Raw genomic sequence first — 20,104 nt, forward strand, 5'->3', positions numbered from 1 at the left:
TTGAAAAGTTTCAAAATTCTAATGTCTTATGATTGATGATGAGTTTTATTCTATAAAATGAAAATGTTTGTTTATAGAAGGTATACTGTAGATCACAACAGTATTGTAGTTAGCTAGTCCTTTACACTGCCACTTTCAAAAATTTTATATCCTAGTCTGTGTGGAACAGGTGTATTTGTGATAATATATAATAATTTAGCCAAGTAAAATATAGGTTAGTTCTGATGCTGGATTGATTACATCATATATGGTGTGATAAGATTTGAAGAGTATATGAAATGAGTTAAGTCTTAGAACTAAGGAATGTGTATCTCCATTAACAAATTTATTAATTTTAGTTTTAATTTTATTTATTTGCCATTTAAATATGGATTTTGTTTATCATTGAGAAACTTCCAATATACTAATTTGTTTGACAGATATATACACCCAAACCTGTTTTGTGTGATTTTTTTTTGTGCGGTCCATGAAAATTTCACACAAATTGGGACTGAATAACCTATCTTTAAAACAAGTGATTAATAGTGTAATTTTGAGCGATTTTGTTTATGCGGTCCCTATCTACCACACAAAAACAGGTTTGAGTGTATAGTATAAGCCTGATTTAATGATTATTAAGAGACTAGAAAAATTATCGTCAAATCAAGGATATCATTAAATCAAGGAGCATAGACATTCAATGAAGTCAAATCCGGACCAGTGAAATGTATCATTAAATTGAGGAAATACTTAAATCAAAGTTATACTGTTGTTTATTTACTGTTTTAAGTCATTCTCAATGTATGCCTCAGAAAGTTTGGTAATTATACTGACACATTACGTGGGGTGTGGGAAAATAACTATTGTTAGTTTTAAGTTCAAATGCTATGCAAAACATTTGAGTGTGTAGGTGCACAAAATGTATTCATCTTCATGAAATTTGGTTTAACTTTACAATCCTATTCAAACTTTGTTTACAAACCTATTTGAGCTGTGATGTATTTTTCTTCTACTTTCTCTTTTTCTTGTTATACATAAATGAAACCAAATGAAGGGCTTCGGGATTATGATAGCTCTTATTCTTTTTACGTAAATCTTTAAGTTGTGTTGAAGATTATAATATTCAAGTCATAAATATTATTCATATCAGTAATACTTAAAAGCTTAATATATTTTGCATTCCTTTTTTCTAATACTTAACATGGAGTGCCTTACGGCTTCATACCCATTATGATAGCCAAGAGGCGTGTTTGAGCTTAGGGAAAGCAGCAAAGCTTCTTCCTTCCTTATTTGTATTTTATGTATATTATTAAGTGTAAATTTTATCTAGAATTTATGTATACATGTTTTAAATCTTTGTTTATTTGTTTCTGCAGTGTTGTATGTCATTATTTGTTCATCTTTTCTATATATTAGTGGGTGATAACATGAAAACAAGTGAAGTTTTCACATTGACTACGTACTTTGGTATATATGATTACAGAGTGCGGTTAGATTATGCAAAGACAGAAAATTAGATAACTGATAATCACTTTCATAGCTTTTAGAAAGAGCAAGTAGCAAAGAAATTATTCCTTTTTAATTGGTTCAAAATTATATTAATTCAGTAGAATCTTGATTATCCAAACGTCATTTATCCAAAAATTTTGGTGTTTAATTTTATTTATTTTTTTTTTTCTTTTTTTACTCCCTTTTTTAGGCAGAAACTTTGTTAACTGAAGCTCCTTTTGAAGCAACAAAAAAATTAGCAATCCTAAAGTTTTTTAGTCTTTTGAAAATTGTTTGGGTGTAGTTGAGGTAACAGAATGAATGCAACACTCCTGAGCTAATACTATATTACATTTTATGACAAAGCTGCAAAACAAACACAATTAAAAATGCAACAAGCTAAATTTTATTTCAAACCTTTATTGAAATTCAGTATTTCAACCTTAAAATTCAGGCAACTACACAAGTGTATTTAAATATTTTAAACTTGCTATATTGCTTTTAATCATACATACTATTAAGACACAAAATTCATAAATGTACACAATCTCAACATTTAAGTATTCTCGATTATCCAGAAATTCTGGCTATTGGAAGTCAGTTGGTCCCAATTACTTTGAATAATCTGGGTATTTACATAACTAATTTTGTTAAATGAATTATGTCTAACTCCTTTGTTTTTTTCGTTACGTTCATATACACATATACACATGCCTGTATGTATGTATATGTGTTATACAGTGAACGCTGGTTAATTGAATCAGTGGTAATTGAATCAGCCTCTTTATTGAAGCAAAAGTTCAGAAACAGAACAAGCCCCAGCTTCATTGAATTAGCCGCTTTATTGAATCAGCTACTTTATGGAATTCAAACTGTTTAGAACAAACGTTATTCATATAAGCGGTGGCCACTGTACATGGTTTGATTGTGAATGGGAATTTTTAGTTCATTAAAAAACTGTAAATGTTTAAATATGTTTATTTCATTCTCATCTATTAGAGCTTATAACTGTTTCAACTAATCATATTGTGTTCAAGGTTCATGACTACATCCTTTTTCCATTGTAGACAATTGAGTTTTTGTCAAGTGATATTTTATATAAAAGATTCTTGAAAATTATTTGTGATTAATTTAAATTCTTCAAATTTCTTAATGTAAACAAAATTAAATAAAGCAACAGAAAAATCTAAACTAGAGTTGTGGCTCTGAACATGTGTGTTAGTTTGTATGTACATGCACACACTCATGTTATGTACCGTCGCCTCAGAGCAGCAGTAAGATATCTTGGTGTTATTTCTGAGATTAGATAGCTTACTGTTGCTCTGAGGCGGCGATATATACATATATTAGGGTTAAGCTTCAAGTTTTTAAAAGGAAGGACTTCTTTCTAAGCCTTATGTGTAGAAGAAAACACAAGCTTTTGTGAAGAAGAAAAAGTAGCAAATAATATTGTTTTTTTCTTTTTCTTTTTCTTTTTTTTTTTACCAACAGTCTGAAAGTTCCCAATTACCTTTTGCTTATTTGGCTGCATAAATGGAGCAGCATTAGTAACAGTGCTTAAGTGCAATCACACACTCTATCAGTATGGCATTTGATTATTTTATTGAGCAGGAGATTTTTGCCTTGGTTATTTTCAAAGAAGGGAATCCTGTTCTCAAGTGTGCTCAAAAAGTCTGAAATCTTTTGACTGAGAAAAATATAATTTCAGATTTCTTAATGAAATCATACTTTCTTTCATTTTTTTTTAAATTAACTCAAACCTTTCGTATTCATCATTGGAGAAACTTCTCCCATTAATTTTGTCTTTGTTGCTATCATTTTTCAGATATCTTTTAAGTTTCTTCATTAAATGCTTCATTACTAAATTTTTTATGTTCCGATATTTTCTCTCTGACTGAGTGGCCTACTTGTTCTAGCCTAAAGCTGCACACAGACTGTTATCTGGAGAATAATGGTTACATGAATTCAACACTTTCATTTCATTTTATTATTTATTAGTGAAGAGAACTGGAATACATTTTGTAATGAGAGACCCAGAACATTTATAGAACACCAGACAAAATTTGTAAATGCCTTTACTGAAATTACAAAGCCTCTGTATTTATGTTTCTGCAGTTATCCATCTCTGTTTGACACTTTTTCTTTTGATTTGATTTTTTTTCTTTAATAATTGATTAGTTACTGAAAAATTTATTTACATTTCATTTGGCTGTGTTTGAAATCCTGATTTAATTGTTTTTGCTTTGTAAAATGCTATATTTATTTTCTTTTAAGTGACAAAAATTTTAAAGATTTTTAATTTAATGTTCCAGTTTTAAAGATTTAAAAAAAAAAGTAACTAATTCAGAGCTTTAATCATTTGATTAGTTCTCCCTTTGAAGCTACTTTTTCTTTCTTGTGTGTTAAGTATGTGGGCAAGTCCCTGAATAACGGACTGACACTTTCAAAAGAAAACAAGAAGCATTTTGTGACATTCGTCAAAAATATAAATTACACAGAAAAACTTTTCCTGAATTATTCAATTTTTCAAGCTGAATTTAAGGGTGTAGTTGAACTGTCAAAATATATTTTTGATAATTCTAAGAAAAAATGTTTTGAGCATGGTAACTGACTGACATGCTAGGTTCAATATTTTCAGTCGGTTACCATGATTATAACAATTTTTTTAATAAATTATCCAAAATGTATTTTTGGAATTCAACTGTACCATAGAAGTTTGCTTTAAAAAATTATCCAGGGTGAAAATATCTTTTGTACAATGTACATTTTGCATTGATTGTTTCAAAATACATACAGTGTTGCTTAGAAAATATCAGTTAGTTACATATGGAATTGCTCATATGTACTGAATAAGTTAATAAACTGGCGAAGCAACACAAGGAAAACACCAATGTGATATTTATGTAGTGTAATTTGAAAACTTACATGTTCTAAAGGCTGAGTAGATTTTTGATTCTTTTTTACAATTTAAAACAAAGGTTTTTCATCAAATTTCTTCATAATTTAATTTTGTGATGATACTCTATGCATTTAGTCTTAATGTAACTGGAGAAATGTTTTTACATAAACAAAGTTTTCAAATTAGCTTATATATAATATTTTTTTCTTTTCAAAAATGTGCTTTTACTCATATAGAAGGTCTTTACCTTAACAGAATTAAATTTGTTTATACTCTGAAGTACCTTCAGGGTTTATAAATACTAAGTTTTCAGTGTCAAAAGTTGTATTCTATGCAAATGTTAATTGTGCAGTGGTAGAGCACTGTTTTCATCTCTTAATTTTTTCTCATTAGCAATGAGGAATTTATAGGAAAAAAAGTGTTTGCATTAATCACTTATTTAACCTACATTCTTCATTTTGTTAACAAAAATTAATTGCTCTGTCTTTATGCCCTTCTGTTTCAATTTGACTGAGCTTGCACACATATGCATGTATGTTTTTCTCCCATAAGTTGAACTATTGACTAATCTTGTGCTCTGATAAGGAAAACATTTTTCAATATTTAGAAAATTAAGTGCATTTAATTTTGTATGAAATATTTTTATCTGAAACCACTAGTTTTGAGTGATGCATTTTTTATATATTTTAAAGTATTCTGTGTTTCATGTAATGAAATTCAGTAAATGAGCCATGTTTTATAATCCTTTTCATATTTTACACAAAATACCTTTTTTATTGCATGGGATTTTCAATGCAAGATTTTTGAAACATAAGGCTAGAGATTGCTGTTTAAATACCCGTTCTCTTTCAAAACATGTGGTCTGTCATTTGCATATTTCTGATTGACATACTGTGATATTACTAATTTTACTAATCAAATTTTGTTCAATTTCGAAGGTGTCAATGATTAGGTGTCTCAAGTTGCTCGTCTTTAATCTGCACAAATGACAGCATTATTGATTTTTTAGTGTTGTATTTTATAGAAACACTTTAAGCATATAGTATATATAGGAGTATGTTATATTTTACATTAAATTTGAAATGGTGTGCATGTCGTTTTTATTTCTGCAGAAACATTAAAGACTTTCAGATATGAGTCATCCAGCCTTGGCATACTATGCAATTCATATGCAAATTATTATAATTTTGATTGCTTTAATTTTTTTTTTTATTTTTTATTTTTTTTTTTTTTAAGAAATGAATATTTATAATGAATGTTTGAGATAAGTTTCAGAATGTTCTAAATGCCACTTTTCAACTTGATGTCACTAGAATTAAATTATAATTTTGTTTCTAAAAATGTTCATGTCTTAGAACTGGATGGTTTTAAAACTTTTCCAAGTCATAAATGCATAATCAATATAGTTTTACGTATGTGCAATTAGTTTTCTCAGATTTGTAAGAAAACGAAGGAGTAAAGGTAATTTTTGTGTCAACTAACATTTTAAAACTTAAATTTACAATTAATTTTGCTAAACTATTCTTCATATTTAGACCCTTTTACAGTGGGTAAATATGGGAGAAAAATTAATTGCTTTTCTGTGTATCCATTGCTATACAAAATTATTTTTTCATGAAATTCAAGAAGTTTAGCCAATGCATATTCTAATCTTAAATCAGTAAACAGAAAATTCTACAAGAAATCTGACCTTAACCTAAAAGTTGGGAAGAAACTGGGAATGCAGATGGAGAATTTTCTGATATTTATAGGAAAATGAAAGAAGTTAAGCAATCGAATTACATAACCACTACCCTCCAGTATAAGACATGTAGCTTATTTTTTTTTATTGAATACTGAACAACTCAGGTCTGCAACTATTGAGGATTCTGGTCTGGCCAATATATCACTTTTAAAAGAACGTTTGTGCCACACTTTTGGGTAACTACTATAATTTGTAATATTTTGATCCTTTATGGGAAGTGTTAGTGTTACTCCAATTTTCATGGGCTACATCAAAATTCAAATTAGAAAAGGAAATTGGAGCCAGTTTCTTACTGAAATCATAAGAGAAAAATGCATTCTTGAAGAACTTTGAGAGGTTTTGCCCCCACATTTGAATTTCAGTTCATAAATTAAAAAACTAAAAAAACATGCTTTAGTAGCAAAATGAGCTAAAAAGTTAAAAATAATCTTTGGATGACAAGTATATAGAGTAATTGACTAAAAACTTAATTTTACTGTAATAAAAAAAACGTGGGGGGCTGCCTATTTACATTTCGGCATGGATAACAAGTGGAAGAAATTTAAGACAACTGATAAGAAGCCCCCCCCCCCCACGCTTTCTATTACAGTAAAATTAAGTGTTTGGTCAATTACTTTATATACTTGTCATCCAAAGATTATTTTAAACTTTTTAGTTCATTTTGCTACTAAAGCGTGTTTTTTTTAGTTTTTTAAACTATTATTTTATTTTTTACTTTTTAGTTCATTTTGTTCGTACGAATTATTATTAATGATTCACGAGGGGGGGAGGGATTACGCAGACTACGCTATAGACATTTTTAGGGGAGAGGGTATTTTAAAGTGGTCTTTTTTGGATGATTCTAATTCGGAGGAGGGGGGGACTCTTAGAAGGATGGACACCTCCAAGATTGTGGATTTACAATTCTAGTTCTTGTACTCAAATGATCAAAAATTAATTGTTTGTATTTTTTATTTCTGAAAAATATAAAGTCCTTATTACTGTTTTTTTTTTTTTTTTCAAATAAGATGTAGATACTAAATATTGCTAACACTTGCAACTCTTACATGAAATCTTTGTGCATGTGTTCAATTTTTATAATGAATGTACAGTACAACCTTGATATCTCAAATCTCTCGGGACGGGAAGAAAATTTGAAATATCGAGTTCTTGAGTCATCAAGGTTTTAAAATAATTACACTAGTAACTCTCACAATTACACACACGTACGCTATATGCATTTATATAGGTACTATGGGACAACTTTGAATTACGATCAATAAAGTAGTCTTCAATATTTTATTAGATTTGAAATTTCATAATTGTCGAAAGTGCACAGGATGAGATTTTAAAATGAACAACAATTTCAACTAGGTTTTTTCACCGAAAAATTTAAAATTTCTTATTTTATCTTCAACCAGTAACTCCACATTAAAAAGTTCTCAGCAGCCATTTTGTAGGAGTTAAAAAAGCAAAATGATGAAAATGAGGAACGCATTTTCCGTTTTCGCTTGAAAACTGATGGACGAAAAAACAACCCCTATCCTCGAAGTGGACAACAAATGCACAAAGATTCTAAACTCTGGGGGAAACACAGCACCTTCATCATACCAACACTCCCCTATTATCTTGCCCCAACCCTCTGTTCACAAAATTTCCAAGAAAAGGGATGAAAAACGTTAAGCAATTATCTCTGGAACTGGTTTTACTGCAAAAGTTGCCAAAGAAAAATGACAATTGAAACTTGCTTCTATGCAAAAACTTCAACATATCAAGGGTTTCGAAAAATAAATTTCGAGATAACTATGGAAAATACATAGGAGTTTTATAAAAAATGCTGGAGATTTTTTTTTTTTTTTTTTTTTTTGAGAGATCAAGGGTTTCGAGATAAGGAGGTTCGAGATATCAAAGTTTGACTGTATCTTAGTATTCTATTGCATTTTTTGCATCAGACATTTTGAATGCTTTCTGAACCCACAAACATACAAGTTAAGCTAATAAAAGTGTGTTAATTTGAATAAACTAATAACTTATCATTAATAAATTAATTTGATTATAGAATATTGCATTGTCATCGAGTCTGAGGTTGCATTTCAAATTTTAAAAGAATCCAATCACAAAAAGTGGGCGAACATTGAGTTGCAAGCTTATAAATTTAATATCAGTGTAGACGGGATTAGAACGACGCACGCCCAATGATTCTCGGAGGTGGACATCAGCGAAGACCGGCGCCTTAGGCCGCTCGGCCATGAACGCGCATAAAGTGGTGGAATATACTAACAGTAATAAGCCACTAGCTCTTAGTTCAAAGGAGAGTTACTCACAAGCATACAAGTGAAGCTAATAAAAGCGTGTTAAAAACCACCCAGATTCAAGTCTAACAATTTAATGAGCAATTTACACTAAGCACCTCAAGTCCTCCTTTTTTAAAAACCACAACCATAATCTGAAACCTTCTATTATCAATTAATATATAAATATAATTTAAAATATAATTTAAAATAATGCATGATGTATCCTAAACGTTATTGCTTTGCTTCGTAATTTTGCTTTACTATAGTTGTCTGAAAAACTGCACACTATTTACAAATTTATTTCTAGTTGTTTTAATACAAGTTGTATTTAGTGATTCAACAGTAATGGTCAAAAATTAATTATTAGACCTATTAATAAGCATTTAATGATGTGTATATGAATGTAGAATGGTTTCAATTGTTTGATGTTGAAGGAAACTTTAAACACATTTATTACTATGATACTATTATATTACCATGAAATATTATTAGTTTCTTGTGTGGTGAAGCATTATACATGCCTTTCAGGTTATTTAACATGTGGCGTGTGAACTATATGTACTCAATCATGTCAGGATTTTCAGATAATTTTTTAGAAATTTTATTTTATACAAATTTTGTATAAATCTTATAAGCTGTATTGAGGTTAAGGCCTGCTGAATAAATAGAGGCAATAAATAGAACAGGTGCTTTTTTTGAATGCATTTACTAGTCTTCTTTATACATATAAAGTTCTGATTGCATGCAGCAAACATAATCTGATTTATCTTCTCTATGTTAGCGCAAATTCTTTAAAAATGATGTAAAAATACCTCCCCTTAATTTTGATAAGTATTAAATTATTAAAAATGATTTTTATTATGTTTTGCACTTGTGTTTTTCTTCACGTGCAATTCATAGTTTCATGTGTCATTTTGATTCCGATCATTCTACCTCTTGTAACATCTATCAATGACAGCAATACTGTTGTTCATTGCTGTCATTGCATGCATGTTTTGTAAAGATTTTATTCTTAATTTTCACATTCTGTACAGCATTGTATGTTTCTTCTGGTGTGTTTGTAATTGTACCTGCTCCTTGTAGTTTTATATAGCACATAAAAATAAAATTACAAAAAAAAAAAAGAAATATGTGTACTGTTTTTATTTTTTTTTTAAATAAAAAAATTCTTTATAATTTATTTGCATGTAGAAAGTAAGGAATATTTTTTAGAGAACTGCAAGCAATTTAGAATGCTTATTTTCAATTGCAGCAAGTAACTCCGTTTAGCGTCATTCGTTTCGCCTTTTTTTTTAAATTATTTTTTCATGAATTAAAAGGTAAGAAAATTTTGTTTTGAATTCGGATGATAAATCTGTATATTATTTGAAAGTGATATGTGCCTTTTAAAAAGAAAATCAGTTTTCATCAAAATCATAAAACACACTAATGCTGAATTAATTCTGAAATCATTTATTGAATCAAAATCATACATAAGAATAATAGAACCACAATAAAACAAAATAAATGTAGTAAAATGAATAGAATAGCAAACAAATTATTCAAGGAATTCATACCATCATACCCAGAGATAGAATTTATAAAAGTATTTCTGGGACTTAATCATTCATCATATGACATGAAAATTGTGACAGTAACAATTTACGCAAAATGAATTATGTTTCTATAATGATAGGTATGGTGACTTACATAACTTGAATGTGAGTGCATGTTTTGTTCCCCAAAAACTGTTTTTAATTTTTAAAACTGTTGAAAGACTAGACTTTATAAAATGGGAGGGGGGGATCTAATTTTTTGTTCATGAAATGTCACTTTCCTATGTAGCTATTATGTGAAAGTTAAAGCTACTTAGAAAAGAAACTTGGAAAATTTTTTAAATCTTTTCTATTAAATATATTGCAAACGTTTTGAATTTCGTTTTAACTATTATTTGCTGAACATTGAACATAACTTGTACTGTTGTTATAAATATTTTAGTTTTTACTCTTTCTCTTTTTCTATTTGTGAAGAAAACGAAAACTTATAATTAGCTAACTTATTGTTGTTGGTTTACATCCCTAATTAAAGTTTGACTTAAATATATATATATATATATATCTATAATAATAAAATTTGAGTTTTCATATTTTTACAGTGAATAAATATTAGATATAATCAAAACAGGTAAGCAGAAACCTATGTGCTGATAATGAAGCAAAAAAACTTATTTGTGACGGAAAAATGGCAAAATGTGCTGCTGACGTATTTCGGAGTTACAAGAGCCTCTTTTTTAATGCGAAAAAGTTTTGAGCTTCGGAACAAAAGTGGCATCACTGCCGGCATACCAAAGGTCCTTCTTTTTCTGCATTAAAAAAGGGGTCCCTCGTAAGTCCGAAATACGTTTCTACAACATATTTCACGATTTTGTGCGTCACAACGTTGTTCTTTTACATTTAGTTTAACAAATGCAAAGAAACCATTAAAATACATACCCTGTCATTACTCGTTACAATAATAATAAATCTTTCTACGAATAATCCAATTTTGATTTTTCGGGAGGAATTTAAGTACAAACGTATTTTTGTCTAGCATTGCACAAATTTAAAAGAAGCAGTTTTTATTGCGAAACTTGCTTATCTCTTTTCAAAATATATAATTGCACTCTACAACCTTTTTTTTTTTCCGCCATAGTTACTAAAGTAACAATATCAATCTTTTGTCAATTTAAAAGAAAAAATACATTAGTCACAAAAAACATTCATGGCATTCAGTATTCTTTGGTCAAATGTCACACCTTGCATGTACACATTAACTTTCTAGTAAAGCTTGGCCAGAGAGAAATGGCGGATGACCTGGAAGTGAAAACATCATTTGTATTATACTATTTGTAAAAGGTAGCGTCTGCTAGAAAGTGCCGAGTAGTAAGAGGCAGGTTTTCGCTGATCCTATCTATTACAAAACAATAACAAACAACCTATTACAAATAATGTTTCCGCTTCCAGGTCATCCGCCATTTATCCGTGGTCAAGCTATAAAAGCTCATTTTTAATTAGGATGATCAACACAACAAAATTTCAAAATTTGAATCACCAGAGGGACTTCCCATCATAAGGAGCTTCAATAGTAGCTTCGTCTTCCGCTTGTTGTAGTTTTGCGGTTTCAAGTCTTATGATCTGAGTAGTGACGAACCTCTCTAAAATTTCTACTCCTTGTTCCAGCATAGCCTGAAACAAACAAATCAGATTTAGGGGCTGTCCACAAATGATGTCACACTTTTACAGGGTCGTGAAATTGTGAGTTAATGATAGGGGGGGGGGATAACAAATGATGTGACATCACGCCTTTTTTTAATAAGAATATGACAATGAAAAATATCATGACATGTGACAAGGGAGTGCGAAACTTTGACAAAGGGGTGGGGAGCTTAAAAATGTTGAAGAAAAAAAAAAGTGACATCATCTGTATATATACGGACTGCCCACCTGATCAGACCCGTCACTTAAAAACGTTCCGGGGGAGGGTTCTATCATTTTGTAAGGAAAAAACAACAAAATATATACAAAAATGCGTAATTACTTTACGTTTCTAAAATCGAGGAGGGGGGAGAGTTGCCCCCCCCCCTCCTGACTGCCCAAATGACGGAACTGCATCTGACCAGCGAAGGGTTAAAACAAATTGCATAAGAATGTGGGTTACATGAATATTGTTACATATGATTACAGTTTCTTTGATGAGGTCTTGCAATAGTTCATATTGTGCAGTAAGTTACCGACCCTAAAAACCGACTCAAGGGCTAAGGCAGAACTACATGCAATACACCAGACAATATATTGCATGTAATAAATATTGGTTCGAAAAATTGAAGAGCGGAGCACAAACTATTGAAGTCGGAGGGTAATGACTGTACCTCAGAGCCAGAAGGACATAAGACCAAAATTAGCGATTTTCCGTTTATTAGTGTATTGTATGTAGAAGTCTATTCCGCATCGAACGATGTGAACGTCCTTCTTTAAAAAAAAGAAAATCCTTTTCAATTTTTTACCAGCGATAAAAGAGCGCCTGTCTCATCCTTTTGCATAGGCCAGTAAATACAGTCAATTCGCGATAACTCGAAGTCAGATAACTCGAATATTACTATAAATCAAAGTTTTTTTCAAGTCCCTGCCCCTTTGTCTTCAATTCCATGTAATTATTCGCAATATCTCTAAGTTAACTTCCTTTCACTCGAAGTTTTTTCAAAGTTGACTCGAAATTTATTTTGAAAGAACGGGAAAAAAAGAACAAAGTGACTATGAGAGAAAAATTAATTCACCTTCACTTGCAATTCCTGCACAATAGACCTCTAAAGCAAAAGGAGCACCTGTTGAGCCAATGTGCGATAAACGAGTTACACGTGCGGAAATGAGTTAGCTTGTTTTCTTTTGTTGTACTGTACTGTTTACACTTTGCCATGTTGCTGGACTACAAATTTGCTTTTAAGCTGTCAAATCAACTGATTTTACCTTTATTCAAAGGCTGACCCGCAAGTTCAAGTTAAGATGCGCTCTTCCCCCCTCGTGCCCCTTCATTCTTTAGTTCGATCATTTGCTGATAAGTTCCTGAGAGACAGAGTGAGTTTTCTTTACTATTAAAGATGTCCAAGCAAATACTCTGTCAATGATATTAAAAGAAAAAGTGAAACTTCTAAAGCGATAGAATCCATGAATCTGAATTTGAAACGAATGAAGATGTGTATCTTTCCTGAAGCAGAATTAGCTCCATTCAAGTGATTGCAGCAGTATCGAAATCAAAGCCATGCTTTTGATTTTTTTCTCTCAACATGTTTGGTTAAACTGTGCATATTGTCCATATTGTGCTTTAAAACTTTTAAGTTCTGTAATTTTGTCTGTTATATGTACATACTAGTTCAAATAGTCCATGGTTTTTACTATTAAAATATCAAAAACCAAAACTAGCGGTAAATCGAACTTCCGATAAGTTGAAGTTTTTCGTCGGTTTTTTTAGATTCGAGTTATTGCGAGTTGACTGTAGTTCTTCCTCTTTCCTGTAAAATTATCATAATGTAACTTACGTCCTTCTGGCACGCATACATTTGAGTCCAGTGGCTAGTGAGTGGGATGAGTAAGTTAATATATTTTTTTTTTCAGACTCTGGCATAACTCAGTTTCAATACAGAGGTTTTCTTTTCTTTGTCAAAAAAATTAATGAATAACAGAGTTTTTCTAACCAATGTATTTCAGTACTTTGTTCAATTTTGAATCTTCATGTGATTTTCAAAATATATTTAAAAATCACTTTCTACTTTATTCTAACTTCAGTTCATTTCAACTCCGTAAAATATGCTCTAGTTTTAGTTTCGGATTTTGAAGGTTTTCGGTGCGATTAATTGAAGTTTGGACCATCGATACTTCATATTTGAAGCCCTTCGTTTCATGAGCATGATATCGACAGCATGGACGAAGTCATGGACCCATCAATCAGCAAATTTTCGATTCCGATGGAGTTTATAGCGTAAACAAAATTGCTGTAATGATTCGTGAACGTCTGTGTCTCTTATGTCCGATAACACTACTCTTACGGACCTGTGGCACCATGGTTTTGTTGAAACCAATAAGACACATATGAGGTACCCGCAAGTTGCCGCAGTCTACTGAAGGAAGAATTTCAAGAATATTTCTTTGGTGGCTTCGTAAAATCTGTCTACAAAACGGACACAGTAAGTAATTTCTTTTTTCAACAATTTCTGGATAAATTGTCGTATGTTCATTATTATAAATCATAACAAAAATGCGATAGTGAAATAAAGATTGGAGATAGTGTGTAACGTAAACCGAATTTAGTTATTCGGATCAATTTAAAAGCAAGCATCAGCAAAAAAAAAAAAAAAAAATCAACTGGGTGGTGAAATATGTTGATTAATAAAAAAAGTGCATATTTACGACTTGGTGGGGGGGGGGGGGATATATTAGAAAGTGAAAGATATGTCTTAACATAAATTGAAAGATTGAATTTCTATGGATTTGAAAGATGGTATGAAGAAATTTAAGCGAAAAGAAATATAATGAATAAATGAAAATCTGACGGCAGTATTCATGTAAGTTTGAATGGTTTGTTTATACGTGAATTGATTTTATATGAGGTAGGTGCCTAAATAAAAGTTAGAACCTTTAACACTTAAAAGTTTGTCAGAAAATAATGTGCTCGAAAGGAATGTGTGTGTGTATTGTTCATACTAAACTGAAAACGGCTGTTTTACTTTTTTTGATTTGTAACTTCAAATTGCTTTGTCTTATTTACATATTGAAGACAATAAAGACCTTTGCTATTGTGAGATAATGAACATTTCTTTTATAACTGATTAATCTCACTAACACTTATTTTGTAGTTATAGACAATACTTCATTTAAAAACTGAAATGCTGTGTCTGTTCTATCCAAGAATTTACTTTGGTGTAAGCCTTTTTTAGATCCTCTTAAATCCACTACCGAATTCGATCGAAATTGAGACAAATATCCCTGCATTTTGAGCAAGTAAGACAAAACCGAAACAGAAAGGAAAACGCGTTCAGCGATTGAGATGTGGCATTCATTTTAGGTTAGTGTCGTTAGCCTATAACCAGTTTGCGTCACGAATTTGATTATAAGTGTAAAGGATGCCTTGAACTTGAGAAGGTACATTAATGCTGAAATATTTCTTCCCTGATGCAAAAATAAAAAAACCCTCATCCGCTCAGCGAGAAATTCTTCTACGTTTAGTCCCCTCCCCCATTGTTTATCCCTAACTAAAACAAATTGAACATGATGTTGCAACTAGTGTTTACTTCTACCCTATCATCCCACGTAAATTTTTCTTCTAATTTCCTTAAGTTTTGTCCACCAGTGTAGACGTGTATTGTGTACTGACAAAATTTTTGAAGAAAAAAAAATTGAAAAAAATAAGCGAGTTTATGCTTTTGCTTATTACTTAAATTTTGCACTCATGAACAATTGCAAAGTACAGTAAAGTTTCATAAAAGCAATCACTAATAGGATGTAAAATACGTCGTATTTCCGTCTTCGTAAAAAATGCATTGATGACAGCACGTTCATCATCACAATGAAGAGAAGCTTATCGTTAACTTGAAACACTGTTGGTTGGTATGCATAAAAAAATAATTTAATTTTGAAGATAAAAATTATTAAATGCGTTTTTATCATCTTCCAGTTTTATGTTCTTTTGAACAAATCAGTGACTCTTTATGTGCAAAGAAAAAAAAAGTGATCCGTGGTCAGGGATCGACAAAGACTGTAAAATCTCAGGAGCCAAGAACAAATTTTAGGCGCTACGACTAACTACTTCTCAAAGATTCAGTGTAATATAGCCGGATAACGAGAGGAGGTTGGCCTAGTCGGAAACTAGGGGCCTGGCTCTTAAGGGTGACTTCAGGGGAGGGTCAAAGAGTCAGCTGACCCCCCTGTGACAATAATTTTACTATGATTATTATCAAACTTCAATACTTTAGCTCCAAAAAAATAGTACATGGAATCAATGTTAACCTCTTTTTTGCTTGGTTCTGTAAGGTATTTCTTCTCATAACGTGACCAGACTGTCGGCTTAGAGAAATATTTTTGATGAAAGTTTGAGGGAATATGATCCATAGTGCAGGTTGAAAAAAATTAGAGGGGGGATTTGAAAGGATTTTTTTTATTATTATTTGGGGGGAGGGGGTTACTCCGTAGCATATGAGGGGGGGGGGGCACCATCAACTTTAGTGGGAATGACACCCCTGCTTAACTGATATTTCTTTACTCAGGTGGTATAACACGTTGGCTATTGAAACTTGACCCCCATTACAAAAATTTCTGGATCCAACCCTTCTGGCTCTTTGGGTGACCAGGTTCGGAATCAGAGAAGTATAAATCTTACGTTTTAAGACGGGATGGGGGAGGGCGGGGACCAAACTGACAAGGAGCCCACCTTGGCTCTCTGCTGCCTGGTGCCCGGTTGGTCGGATTATGTCCGTGGAACAGAAGTCTCTATTAATGAACTTAAAAGTTAGTGTAGTGAATGGAAGGAATAAGATTGTTCAATTTTGCTCTACATAGAGCTATCTAATGTCCGTAGCACCAAACTGTTCAGCAAGCTTAAAAACTAGCGTAATAAATAACAGAGGGAGAGTGTTCACTTTTGCTCGACATGGAGCTATGTGGAGTACATAGCTTCAAACTACAAAGCAAGCTTAAAAATTAGCATTATTAAAGAAATGAATGAGATCATTTATTCGCCCCCGCTAATGGGAAAAAGGTTTCTGCAATTTACTCTTCAAAATTTCGCGTAAGTACATGCATTTGATCATAGTGTAGCTTTGAAGGCTTTCGAACATATTTAAAAGTGTTTCAAAGTATTTTGATTCTTCAGTTTGCCATTATGTACATTTGCTATCTCTATCATGCATAAATTTTACCAAAAAACAGCTATCAGCACTGGATAAGTAACAATTAAAAAACAAAATGCTTAAATTAGATGATATTTGAAACTTTAATTCAACTATTAATTTTGAATATGTGATTTTACTTGCTTGTATATTATCAGGGATCTTGTGGATTTTTAACTAAGAGATTTCTTGTTAACAATGTGATGCAATCAGTAAGTGAACGGAAATTTTAACGGTGCTGCGTGATAAACAAAACAGAAGAGCACGAAAAAGAAATTCCTTCTCCGTCTCGATTTTTTTATTATCTCATGTCAGCGTTATTGCTTGAAGCGAATGACTGAGCTTTATTCGTCACTCTAGTAATAGTAAAGAATGAATATTTCATTAGAATTAGTTTTGGCTTTTAATTTGTCGAAAAATTTCACATTGAAAAAAGTGCTTTTTTTTATTCTATACGGATATTCAAATGTCGAATCATACCTACGTATTAAAATGTTGCTCTTGATTAAAATTTTGAACGTCTATGAAACGATTTTAGTTTTCCATGATTGCAATATAATTGAGTATTTATTGTTCGTGTAAATGACTTATAAATAGTACCTACGCTCTTCATTTTCGATACGATCGTGCTGCAGTAAATGTCAATAACATACTAATATTACTGAGAAATCAAAGTGGATGAACGAAAATTAGTGCACGAACAGACAAATTAAAGTCATGAACACTTCTAAACCTTGTTCGAAAGTTGAAATGTGATCAAATGCCTTAAAGTACTTGTTTTAATCATTTTAAGAACTATTCACTGTGGAAAATGTACCAAGACGTAACTTTTATAACTCAAAACATTAAATAATAATGTACACAATTGTATCCAAGAATGCACACAACACCTGGGGGGGGGGGGCAGCAACAGGAAACAGAAAGGGTGCCAATGTTTTGCCATAGGGTTCAATTTTTATACGAATACAAATACAAAAGTGACGACCAGCAACAGGCTCTGGGTCCAGCTAGACTGGTCCTAGTCAATTTACAATCCCCAGTGAAGATCAATGGCCCTCTTAAAACTATCTACTCCATTACTCATTACCACCTCTTCCGGTAAGCTGTTCCAAGGTTCGCTACCCTGCTAAAATAATAATTTTTCCTAATATCAATGTTAGCCTGAGATTTAAATAGCTTAAAACAATGACCCCTTGTCCTGTTTTCAGTGCTAAACTTCAGCCCCATAACATCTTTCATTTTAATAAATTTAAACAACTGAATCATGTCCCCTCGGTCCCTTCTTTGCTCAAGACTGTACATTTTTAGCCTTCTAAGCCTGGAATCATAATCTAAGTGAGAAAGTCCATTTATTAGCCTTTTAGCCCACCTTTGAACCCTTTCCAATACATTAATGTCTTTCTTAAGATAAGGAGACCAAAACTGAACAGCATACTCCAAATCGGGTCCTACCAAACTTCTATATAAGGGCAGAAGAACTTCTTTAGATTTGTTTGAAATAGATCTATTGATAAACCCAAGCATCTTATTGACTTTGTTACTAGCAATGCTGCACTGTTGGCTACACTTTAAATCCTAACTTATTAAGACCTCCAGATCAGTAACTTTGTCTGCTTGACTAATGACTGAACCTTGCAAATAATAACTTGTACACTTATTTCCATGCCCTGAATGTAGCACTTGACATTTCCCAACATTAACAACCATACCCCATTTATCAGCCCACTCCGTAATATGATCTAGGTCCTCTTGCAGCTGATTTGCTTGTTCTTCATTTTCTACAGTCCCCATAACTTTGACATCATCAGCAAAACAATTCATGTTCCCAGAAATATTTTTGTGAATATCGTTCATAAAGATAATAAACAAAACAGGCCCTAACACTGATCCTTGAGGAACCCCGCTTATGACCTCACTCCAATTAGAATAATTTCCCCTTACAACTACCCTTTGTTTCCTTCCGGTCAGCCAGTTTTTTACCCAAATGAAAGTTTTCCCTCCTATTCCTATATCATCTAATTTGCTAAGTAGAGCAACATGCGGTACCTTATCGAAAGCTTTTTGAAAATCAATGTAAACAACATCTACAGGCTTCTTATTGTCCAAAGCCATGGTAACTTTGTAACTTTTCACCATGGTAACTTTTTGTAACTTTTTACATGGTAACTTTTCACCGCGGTGAACACTGGGTTAAGGGTGCCAGTTTTTCACTCGTGTTAAGGGTGCAATTTCAGCACCGTATATAGTGCCGCTGGTGAACAAGCTTTTCACCCTCGAAAAGCGACAAATGCAACCTGTAGTTTTAACAGTGCACGTAGAGAGTGGATGGAAAATAACCAAATTTACTTACCGGATTTATATCGGTCATTTCACTGATGAATGGTATAAGTTCCTTTACTTTCGGCCATTTTACCTCAATTCTAGGAAGGCCTCTTATTGCAGCCCCAATGGCGCCTACAGCCAATATTGACGGTTTCATTGAAGCAACTTCAATTTCTAAAATTAAAATATAATAAGTGAGTATAAATTAGTTGAATCAATTGGAACTTACAGTTACCAATTTCTATTGTAATTTCAAACATACGCCACGTCCCAACTAACGGTGATGATAGAGTGGACGTTCGAGAGGAGAAGAGGATTTGTACGCATTTCTCATTCCATTGGCACCAGCAACCCCCCCCCCCCCCCCCCCAGGAATTATATAAGATCTTTCTGTTTGAAATTTCTAATAACGTGTGGTTTCTTTTTTATGGAAACGAAATAATAAGGGAGCGGGGGGGCGTTATTTTTGCGTTAAAATGTCCATTTTATTGCAAGTTTAGACGGAAGCTTTAGAAGTGAATTATAAAAACAACAAAAATGCTAAATGGAGAGCGCTATTTTGCTGCAAAGTTATTGGTAACTTATCCCTAAACTAGAAACTTAGTACCGATGGTTTTTAATATACTGCTTGGTTTAAAGACGTTGCTTGTTTTGAACGTACTGCTTTGTTTCAACTCTACATCTTTTTAGAAACATATAAAGAACCTGTAGTGTTTATTTTGCTTATTTTCTAATAAGTATTCATCCGTTTTGAGCAGTTAAAATCAGATATACAACACAACATTTCTTTTTTTTTTTCTACATACAGATTGTTTAAAGTTCCAAATGAATACGTGTTACTTTTCTTCTTTTGAAATTGAAAATAAATAATAATAAGTAAAGAAAATGAAATGGGAAAACGATTTTATAAGGTTGCTATGAGCCTGGGGCAAGAAATATGCACATTTCTAGAGGAATTTCCCATAGATTTTTTTAAATATAATGCAATTTTAAAGCATAGCAGCATT

General features: G+C 32.0%; 1 protein-coding gene across 1 annotated transcript in view; it reads right to left on the reverse strand.

Moving 5' to 3' along the window:
- Positions 1 to 11,448: 11,448 nt before the first annotated feature.
- LOC129219055 (G1/S-specific cyclin-D3-like) overlaps positions 11,449 to 20,104 on the reverse strand; it is a 30,782-nt gene continuing 22,126 nt past the window's right edge. Inside the window, exons 3-4 of the mRNA XM_054853375.1 lie at positions 19,126 to 19,271; positions 11,449 to 11,586 (exon numbers count right to left, since the gene is read on the reverse strand). Of these exons, the coding sequence (XP_054709350.1) occupies positions 11,449 to 11,586; positions 19,126 to 19,271 (284 nt within the window). The remainder of the gene's footprint in view (positions 11,587 to 19,125; positions 19,272 to 20,104) is intronic.

The sequence above is a fragment of the Uloborus diversus genome, chromosome 3 (genome assembly GCF_026930045.1).
Source record: "Uloborus diversus isolate 005 chromosome 3, Udiv.v.3.1, whole genome shotgun sequence".
NCBI lineage: Eukaryota > Metazoa > Arthropoda > Arachnida > Araneae > Uloboridae > Uloborus > Uloborus diversus.